We start from the raw sequence: 10,411 nt of genomic DNA, 5'->3' as shown, positions 1-10,411 counted from the left end.
TACAGAAAAGGAAGACCTACTGAACACATAAATTATCATTTTCAATAGCCTCCCAACATTTTTTAAGCAAGGGTGGCAGCATCAATATCTCCAAGTCATAACCTCAGATGTTAAGTATTTTGATATATACATGTTAATGAATAGTTCTATTAAAATTTACCTTGTTCAATTGTGAAATGGTTACATATAAATCATACTGACATTTTGTTTTGAAATCCAAAATTTATAGAGATTAACCAATAAAAAGAATTTTTTTCAGTAAAAATAATGCAATCCATTTTTTTTCTTTGTCAAGTTGGTTATGTTCATTTGAAAGTATTGCTTTTTAACATTTTATCCTTTATTTATATGCCAAGCCACGTGTTTAAATGCAACACAAACTCAATGGATGGTTAGTAATTCCGTAAATTGAGGTCAAATTATTATTCTTTTAACGAATAAAAAATGATTTTATAATTCAATCAGAAATTGTCTTAAAATGGTAGCAATCAAATCCCAAAAGAGGTACAAGAAAATGAAGCAGCAAAAGAGGTCAAATCGTTTTGTAACATCTATTATTTTGCCAAAAGGGACAAAATTCAAGTTTTGTGCGTTCATTCTTGCACAAAAATTAGATTTCAAAGAGCCATTTCATGGCAATAGTGGTTGCTTCATAGTGTAAAATGACAATTTTGCTATCTACTTTAAGGGAAAAAAAAAAAAAACACTTCATTAAACATGTACATTTGTGAATAGTATCTGATAGTGAAAGAGAAAGTAACCAAGGATTAAAATTTCATATATCAGAAAATAATCGAACTAAACGTAGGGAATCCAAAGGAGTGTTCAATCGCCATTCTTTCTGCTTTTTGCTAAGAGGCCTTCCCTTACCGGATTTTTCCCTATTTACCCTTACATCTGCTAACCCCCAAGTGCAACACCTGCTTTCTATATCATAAGATATAAGCCTAAAGATGCCGTCGAGCTCCGATGACGAACCCATATCCGTTGCCTCTGCTACATACTTTACATATAAGTTACGATCCTTAAACCGTTCGAGATCTTGTGGGACCCGGACGACCCTTTCCACTCCCGGGGAAGACACCTGAACAGAAAAGATCAAGATAGGTTAGTGATCCTAATGTTTTTATATTTTACCAAGAAGACATGATTCCAGTAAAAATGATTGTTGTGCTTCTTGTTCTGAATAAACGTGGCAATGTTTATGAATAAAAGTGAATGCGTCAGATTGCACAAGAGTGCACCTCATAATGAAACTACTAACAAAAGCAAAAGATAGTAATATTATTGCCAAGCAAAAATAAAAGACTACGTGTGATTGTATCATTTGGCAAGCTGCATTTGTCGAAAAACTTAAGAGGAAATAAGTAAAAGAAGATGCATATATATGAAAGCAGCATGTGATGGGGATCAACCATGATCTATATAATGTGTGATAAAAGAACAACTGAGGGAAAAGATGAGACAGAAGACCTCTAGAGATATATCTTGAGGAATATCTCCAGTTGCTCCAGCTTCATCAAGCCGCGTTCTATATGTTGTTGTGAAAGCTTCAATATCTGTCATATTGGGAGAGCCAGACCTGTGAATTGTTATCAGGATAACGACATAAGATTCCTCGATGAGCCATGGTCTTAAAATAAATGGAGAATTGAAAAAAAGACACATGCAGACATAACATAAATCACAAGAATGAACCAAGAAAACATGAACCTCAACGATTTTTATGAACATTGCTTTTTCATCACATAAACAGAAACGACAATGCAGTTTAACTGAAGAAAGAATGAACTTTGTGAAGAAAATTGGTTAGTCGTAAAGGATGGCATATGCAGAAAATGTTCGGTGGTGCTTAAAGCCGTGAAGTGCAATTAAGTAAAAAGATTTTTCGAAGATCAAAGTTAATTGGCATTACTTCACTATGTTGAAACTATTAACCAGTCTCAATCTGGCTAGAGATCTCAATCATGTAGCCCATATGTTTTATAAACCCTATATAAAAAGATATGAAGCACATTATCAGGGTCATATGTCAAAAACCGACCGGGTATGCTCAACAAGACGATCACTAAATCAAGGTCTTCAGTAACAAAACGAGACCCTTAACATATCTCACATACAGTGCAAACTCCATGGGCTTAAAAGAAATTATGAGCATGTTTGTTAGTTACTTAGTTATATTGGGCAAATTCAGTTTCCCTAAAATAGAACCAAATACAAGATAATTATGTACCTAAAATTATACTAAGAACTAAGAAGCATCAAATTACAATTATACTACATGATTAATACTCTCTTACTTATTTGTAAGTCTCTCTATGCGAACTTGAATAGTGGCATTTAGCTGCGTCCTAAATGCATATATATCGAGTTCCCCATCAAATGAAAGACAGACTTCTTCAGCAATTTCCAAGGCCTTTTTATGCCAGCCTGTCCCAGCAAGCAAGATTCCACCACCTCCAGCTCCATCCCCTACCTTCAACGGGAAAGGAAAACATAAAAATAGTTCGATCTCCGCATACAATGTGATTTATTTTTGCTTCAACAAATGAACATTGCCATAAAAGGAAAGAAGTTGTCATACGAATGTGATTATCATCTACATAAATCATTCGAAGAAACAAAGTGTTACTGAAAACAGAACCCACCGATGGTTCAGCCTCAACATACTCATCATCAAAATAACCATCATCTTCTAGTAACTCATCTGCACGATCAAGAAGTAGATGTAATTTGCTAGAAAAATCAGCATTTATCAAATCACTAATGCATATAACAAAAAGATAAACTCTCCCTTATTCCATAATTGTAACAAATACAAACAAAACCGAGGCTCAAATACCAACTTTCTAAACTCAAACAAAAGGGCATGAATCAACAAGAGTGTGAATAAAATGACACTAAGGCTGTCCATCCCTGAAGTGAAAATAAGGAAAGAAAAATAGTGAACATCTCTTTTGTGTCAAATGTTGGAAAAGAAAGGAGACATTTCAAGGCATAATTTTTTGTTATCCTTCATTTTCTATGGATAAATTTTTCCATCAAAGTAAACGCAGCCTAAAAGCAAACTGATAGTAAAGACTTGTATATAATTCATAACCTTTAAATTCCGGTTAAATACCGACACTAAAACGAAACAGAACTTCTATATGAACTTCAAAAATAAAGTTTGCCCTTAACAATAAATATTCACTGCTGCATCTGTTTGTCTCAAATTACCTAGTTATAAAATCCACAATCTTCCAACATTCACACTGATTGTCACAAGCCATTCTTTCAACACAACACATGTGCAACAGAGCAACTTGTACAGTTGTACTTATCACTCACATAATAAAATAATTTTACCAGAAACATTTTTTTTAAAAAAACAGGGGTTATATTAGAACCAAGAAAAAAAATACCATCGAGAAGAATGTCGTCTTCTACGCCGTCATCCATAAATACTTCTTCAGTAATGGAAGGACTCAAAACTGCCTCCGAGTCAGAGTTCTTCTTCTTTGCAAATGCAACGAGGGGCATTTGAGGAATATTCCGAAACGAGGAAGGAGAAAACGGGAAAGACGCAGTACTAAAACCCATAGCAGGTGATACTCGCAGCGCAGCAGGAATTGTTGAAGAAACAGAGCGCAATCGCGCAGGATGATGGCAATTTGGGGTAATTATGTTCATTTCGAGGGGTAGATTTCTCCAGATTATCGTTAGTTTAGTTAAACTTGTGAGGAAGCTGGTTTGAGGAAAGATGGGAATGGATTTTTATCGACAATCTTGACTCATCAAGAACGATGCCGTTACATGGGCACCCATCCTAAATGGGCTAAGGGCCCAAAACATTACTATGGTTGATACCAAAAATAAAAATAACTCTTTTACTCCCTTCGTCCCACGAATCTTGACACGTTTTCCTTTTTGGGTCGTCCCACGAATCTTGACACGTTTCCTTTTTTGGCAATAATTATTATCTTCTATCTCCTACTTTATCACCTTTATTATATTCTCTTTCCTATTTTATCACTTTTATTACCTTATCTCTCCTACTTTATCAATTTTATACTTTATTAATTACACACTTAAAACACTAATCTACAACTCCTTAATTCCCGTGCCGAACCCAAACGTGTCAAGACTCGCGGGACGGAGGGAGTAACTTTTTAACAAATAATTTATTTCTCTATCTCCCACGTGCACAAGCTATAATTCAACAAACTTTTATATTTTATCATGGGTAAATATCATGAAAATGTTTAAAATATATCCGTTTTATCAAAAATACCCTGAAACTTTTAAAATGGTCCTTAAACCCTCAAACTATCAGATTTTTATCAAATATATCCCACATATGCCACAATATAATTTATTTTCTATTTTTTAAAATGCAATGGAAAAAACGACGCCATTTCGTACCATATCATTAAGAAAAATTCACTCTAAAATTTAAAATTCACTTCTATCGTGTTTGAAATTCACGCTAATAACCTAGAATTAAGATTAAACACGATAGAAGAATAACTTCTATCGTATTAGCGTGAATTTCAAACACGATAGAAAGTGAATTTTAAATTTTATAGTGGATTTTTTTAAATGATATGGTACAAAACGAAATCGTTTTTGCCATGTCATTTAAAAATAAATAAAATACTCCATAAATTATATTGTGGTATCCGGTGAGCCACATCACGTTTCTTGTGATCGAAAAATAGATACAAGATATATTTGGTAAAAATATGATAGTTTGGATGTTTAGAGAACATTTCGAAAGTTTCAGGATATTTTTTATAAAGTGAATATAGTTTAGAGGTTTTCATGATATTTATCTTTTTATCAATGATCCGCTTCAACCTAAATATTTACTTTTTAGTTACAAAGTAATCGTATAAAATGCTTATAAAATTAATTAAAGAATCATTAAATGAATAACAAGAATTGCAAAATTGTTAAATTGTTAAACAGTTGGTCTGCAGTCTTTTGCATGACCGGTTGTTAATTTAATTTCATTTTAACATCTTTTTTTATTTTGTCTTTTAATTTAGACTTTAGATAATCGGTTGTGAAAATTTATATTTTTTATTAACTAGTAAATCTATTTGTGCGATGCACGATGAACATTGAAATTAATTGATATATTTAAATAAATAAATATTACTAATATTAAATAGAACCAAAATGTAAAATATATTTCAATAAATAAATAAAAATTTCATATACTTAACATAAACAAAAAGTTTTAAAAGTGCTGTTAGAACATGTTTCTTTGCATTTATTGTGCAACGACTTTAGAAAAATTTAGAACACCTCCTAAGTTAGTATTTCAAAAGTTATATTTAAATCCCACATTTTTTAATAATATAATTTTATCTTAATCGTAATATTTTTCAAAAGTTATAGTAATCAAATTGGGATTTTAATCGTAAATTTTGATATAATTTATTAAAAAATGAAAATTCACATAACGCGTATTATATTGTATGAGTGTAAATGTGTAATACTGCTAGTTTTCTAAAAATGAAAACAGAAAATAATATTTTATAGGGTGGTTCTATTCATAGCCCCCATTTTACTCCTTACAGCCCCCTTTTTAAATATTAATATCAATTAATTAAAAATTTACTATTCTACCCTATAGCCCCCAAATTTTATTAAACTTTAAATTAATTATCACTTCAATTTCATAACCCCCATTTCATCCTCCCTTCCCCCATTTATCCGTTCCCCCATTTCATATTGAAGAATTCATAGCCTCCCTTCCCCATTTATCCGTTCATAGACCCCATAAAAGAAATCACAATTCATCATAGATTTAATCAAATCATCCATCCATTTCTCTCAACATTTGTGTCATTGCTCTGTTTCTTCATCAGAGAAGAAGTGAGATTCTTGTGCACACCCTTTTCCGCAATTCCCTTTTAACCATTTGCAGAGATGTTCTTGGCTCCAGAGGCAGATTCCGGCGATGAATTCGCCGTCGTGTTAGCTGGTTCGGAAGGTTTTGTGGCCGGAATTGTGGTCTGATTCGGCTTCAAGACTTCAACTTTATCTTGAATTTGAGTCTGATTTTGCTTCGATATTTGTCGCCAGAAGTCACCAACCGTTGGGAAACCTCCTGGGCTGTTCAGAACTCGAGAATTAGGTGCTCCGTCACTTCCAAGTAAGTCCCTTTTGCCTGCAGAATTCTGTTTTTGAGGTTTTCTTGATTGAGTGGAAGTTGAAGTTGATGCCTTTCTGCAGTGAAGTTGAAGCGCCGGCGGTGGTGAAGTTAGGGGAACTGAAGAAGAAAGCTGAGCGCTATGGGGTTTTCTTTCTCACTTATGATCTCAAAGATGTGAGTTTTTTATTGCACACACTGCGCTCGACATAATCCTCATGTGTTTTTCCACTGTTTCTTTTTTTGTTAGACTTAATTGTTTGTTTACGAGGTTTTGAGAGCTAGAATTAGTAGTTTTGAGTATGTAATCGAACTAGTTCAAATAAAACCAAATCAATTTAGGTAATATACAAATATTGGAAGCAGATCAATGGTGGGAATAAGTGAAGATTGAATGTTTCATCATGTAAAACTCTTGAGACATTACTACATTGCTTCATTTACTTAGATCAGAACCGATGTCCTATTGTGCGGATGCACGTTTTGTTTTTTTGTGTGTGTATGTCGTTGGTAGGAAGAGGAGACGAAGTCGTGGAAGAAGTTGGTTAACATTGCTGTCTCTGGTGCTGCTGGGATGATATCCAATCATCTTCTCTTCAAAGTAAGAATTTTTTTTTACTCCAATAATATATAAGTTGGGATTCTATTGAACATTCAATGCAGAAATGAAGGCTTCATTGTGAAGTATTTACAAGTTTTTGAGTAATAAATTTTTCATTGTTTCAGCTTGCTTCTGGTGAGGTTCTTGGACCTGATAAGCCAATTGCATTGAAATTATTAGGATCCGAGCGATCACTGCAAGCGCTTGAAGGTACGAATTTACCAAGTTTGCACCGATCTACAATAGTTGTTAGAGGACTCTAAAACCAACTACAAAGTTTAGATGAATCAATATTAGCTATGCTGAGCTATTGTAGTGATAGTCAAGTAGAGTAAACAATGTCAATAATGTTGAGATGCTTCTTTGATTGTTTGATAATACTGCTGGGATCAAATTCATTTTTAAGGTGTCCAATTTTATTTTATTTTTCTGAATTGTGATGAAGCCAGATTTGATGGAAACTCTGAACTTGTGGCTGAGCTGGTAACAGTCAATGGCTTCAAAGCTGCTTATGCCATCAAAGATGGTGCTGAAGGACCGCGAGGATGGAAGGTTTACCCCCACCCCCCCACCCCACCCCACAACCCATTTTCCTCTTCAGTTGTTTGAGTTCAGCAGATGAAACTAACAGATAAATGCCAACTTGAGCAGAACAACGACCTTCCTTGGATAGCTCCGAAGAAGACAGTGGGCATCGACCTGAGTGGTCTCACGGATTCGTTTGAGGTAAACATCTCAGTTGCTTACTCTTTCGTGTTCTTGAAAGATTCAAATTCAAGTAGACTCTTATGCTGTGCCAATCATGCTACTGTTTTAATGAGCTGCCTCGGATTTGCAGGACGTTTCTGAAGCCGTGCCTCTAGCCCTTGGCGTTGCAGCTGCTGCTGGTCTTGGACTATTAACCTTCACAGAGGTATAAAGCCTCGGATTTTAACCTCATTTCGAGTGTTGACACGTCTCGGATTCACCTAACGTTAACGTCTCCTTAAAAACAAAATTTCAGGTAGATATAATCCTCCAGGTCTTGGGATCAGCTGCTCTTGTTCAGTTTGTGAGCAAGAAACTCCTGTTTGCAGAGGTATGAATGTATGCATTTCTCGTGCTTCAAGTCTCGTAGTATTTCCAAAGTCTCGACTACAAACACGCCCCCTCGTCTCCACTCTGCAGGATAGGAAGCAAATTGTTCGACAGATTGAAGAGATCTTGAACACGAAAGTCGCTGCAAATGAGCTTGCTGGTGATATACAGGTGCTAATGTAGTCATATAGTAATGTTACATCTCAAAAAACTCTCAGCTTCTCTCTTCTTCATCTTCTTTAACATCATCCATTTCCTCGAATCTCCTCTTCCAGAAAATCGGAAAGGCTCTTCTGCCACCGGTCATCTACAACAGCAAAGCCCTGCCTGCACCAGCAGAGGCACCAGCAGAGGCGGCCGCCCCTCCCCCAGCAGTCGAGGCAGCTCCAGAGATCAACTCTGTGTCTAAAGCAGAAGTTGAAGAAGAATCTCTTCCTGCTGCACCTCCGAGGCCTCTTTCACCATATCCTAACGTAACCACTAGTTTTCCAAAAACGCGTCTATCTTGATGTCATGACAAAGGGCTGTGCAGGTGGGATTAGGAAAATAGAAGTTTCTTTGAGGAGTGTCAGTTTACTAATTCCGATGACGAGTGATGTGTGACACAGCTAGTGCTGTGCCTTCAGTTTATCGTTGTTATATTGAGATTATTCTTTATAATTTTTAATTTTGCAGTTTAATTTGTTTGCTTCTATTTGGTTTTATGAGGTTTTGGAACTTCTCGCTTCTAATAAGTATTCCTTCTTTTGTCTTTGCTATTTTGCCTCATTTTTGTAGCCTCCAACAGAAAAAGTACATCAGATAATTGCAAGAACCGCTATTTTTGTGAGCAAACATGGTGGGCAATCATAGATCATTATGCGGGTGAGCAAACATGGTTTGCGATACATCACTAACACTGCCTCAAATTCGCATACTAATGCTATTAGAAATGAGGAGGGGCAGCCTGCAAATTCAGGCAGTCTTCAGCCCTTGCTAGTTGCTTGCTACCATTTAGTACCGGTGAAAAGTCTGATCAAAGTGGAAGTTGCAATCTCTCTACAATGTTGCCAAAGACAATTGCCAACACAGCTTCTCATGAAGTTGCAGGAGGGGATGATTCTTCTAATGCAAACCTGACAGAAGAGCAGAAGATGAAAGCCGAGAGGCTCAAAAGGGCTAAAATGTTTGTGGCTATGTTGAAAAGTGGAGCATTCCCAACAGAAGCATCAATTAAATAAGAAAAAAAATTCAGGAAACAACCTGTTCCCTTCTACTTTTGGCTATTACAAATGCCGAAAAACATTATAGAAGCATGTCAAACATAAGCACTTTCACATATATTCTTCAATTAAAGTCATTTCATATCTCAACATTGAAAAGTATTAAACAAAAATATATAAAACAATATAGGACATTCAAATTCGTGAACATCTACGAGAACTCGTGACTTTAATATTAAAATAACAAAATTCGAAATATCATTTAAAATTAAATCACAAATCTAAAAAAGAAACAATATATATCATGGATCATTTAAGTCAATGACTTCTCCACTCCCTAAAGTCGGGATAAGTGCTTTGAAGTCTTTGATTCGACCTAAAAATGGAGCATCGCATCCTACAGCTGAGTCAAGTCGCCAATATTTTCAATTAGGCACAATTGGAGGTATTGGTGCAGCATGGTATAACATAATCTACAAAAAAATAAAATAATCATAATCAAAAGAATGAATGTGAGACCATCATAAATTAAGAAAAAATTAAAATACCTGTACAAAATGATTGCCATTTACGAATCCAATCGCTATTACCCTATGTTGCGATTGTGGTGGTGGACTAGATCGCAGAGGAAGATATGTCCAACATTGTTGTTTAGAAATATGAACTAGTGCCACATTATATCTCGTAGCAACCAAGTGACCCATATCAGGTAAACTCATCCAATTTTTATATGGGGCTGGAATTGAAAAAAAGATAAAGCATCCAACAATTCAGCAACACTTTCCGCTGACCCGTAGAACTTCACATAATAAGAACGATGACTGCATAATTCTTCAACTAATTCTCCCCGAACTTTTGACCAATTATCTTCCCCAAAGCCAAGTAGACCTGCAATTGCACGAAAACCACAATGTCCATCTGCTTCCACATCAGTTATACTACGAACATGTTGGTGTATATATAGTGGAAAAGAATCCAAATAATGCATTGCGCGGTTAGATCTTTTCACTTTTAATTTAGCTCGCTCTTTAGTGGTAACTGATTTTGCACTAAGTGTTGCTTCATGCTCAGAAGCTAATGTCTCAACAATTTCAAAGTATGATGGATCACGACGAGTTGAGTCAGACTTTTTGCAGGAACGTCGTCCTTTGGTCTTAGGCTTTTCCAATGGTGGAGTAAGAAAAGTTGTTGTTGGATTTCCAAGCTCTCTCAACTTTCTTTTCAACGTCAACTTTCCTGTTTGGTCAGAAGCATGAAAACACGACAATATCGTATTTATTTCATCATCAATACTCACCTCAAATGAATCATTACTACACTGGGATTTTTCCAAATTCAATTTGAACCAATGAGGATGAATACTTGAAATAGAAATCGGACGAGATTCTC

General features: G+C 35.4%; 2 protein-coding genes across 2 annotated transcripts; one reads left to right on the top strand and one right to left on the bottom strand.

Moving 5' to 3' along the window:
• Nucleotides 1-697: 697 nt before the first annotated feature.
• On the bottom strand, nucleotides 698-3,827 carry LOC131011745 (uncharacterized). Its single transcript, XM_057939573.1, has 5 exons — nucleotides 3,405-3,827; nucleotides 2,649-2,707; nucleotides 2,301-2,476; nucleotides 1,474-1,582; nucleotides 698-1,084 (listed from the first exon to the last, which is right to left on the bottom strand). The coding sequence occupies exons 1-5, from the start codon at nucleotides 3,670-3,672 to the stop codon at nucleotides 776-778; spliced, it is 921 nt and encodes a 306-aa protein (XP_057795556.1). The 5' UTR covers nucleotides 3,673-3,827; the 3' UTR covers nucleotides 698-775.
• Nucleotides 3,828-5,954: 2,127 nt separating this feature from the next.
• LOC131009622 (rhodanese-like domain-containing protein 4, chloroplastic) lies at nucleotides 5,955-8,512 on the top strand (the record flags this gene model as incomplete). Its single annotated transcript, XM_057937036.1, has 10 exons — nucleotides 5,955-6,145; nucleotides 6,226-6,319; nucleotides 6,657-6,743; nucleotides 6,869-6,953; nucleotides 7,189-7,295; nucleotides 7,395-7,469; nucleotides 7,582-7,656; nucleotides 7,747-7,821; nucleotides 7,911-7,991; nucleotides 8,096-8,512. Coding segments are annotated over 10 exons (1,104 nt in total), but the record flags the coding sequence as incomplete, so codon positions are not given.
• Nucleotides 8,513-10,411: the final 1,899 nt, after the last annotated feature.

Source organism: Salvia miltiorrhiza, chromosome 2 (assembly GCF_028751815.1).
Source record: "Salvia miltiorrhiza cultivar Shanhuang (shh) chromosome 2, IMPLAD_Smil_shh, whole genome shotgun sequence".
In the NCBI taxonomy this organism is placed as follows: domain Eukaryota; kingdom Viridiplantae; phylum Streptophyta; class Magnoliopsida; order Lamiales; family Lamiaceae; genus Salvia; species Salvia miltiorrhiza.
The sequence above is the reverse complement of the archived record's forward strand: the minus strand, read 5'-3'. Positions and strand labels throughout refer to the sequence as shown.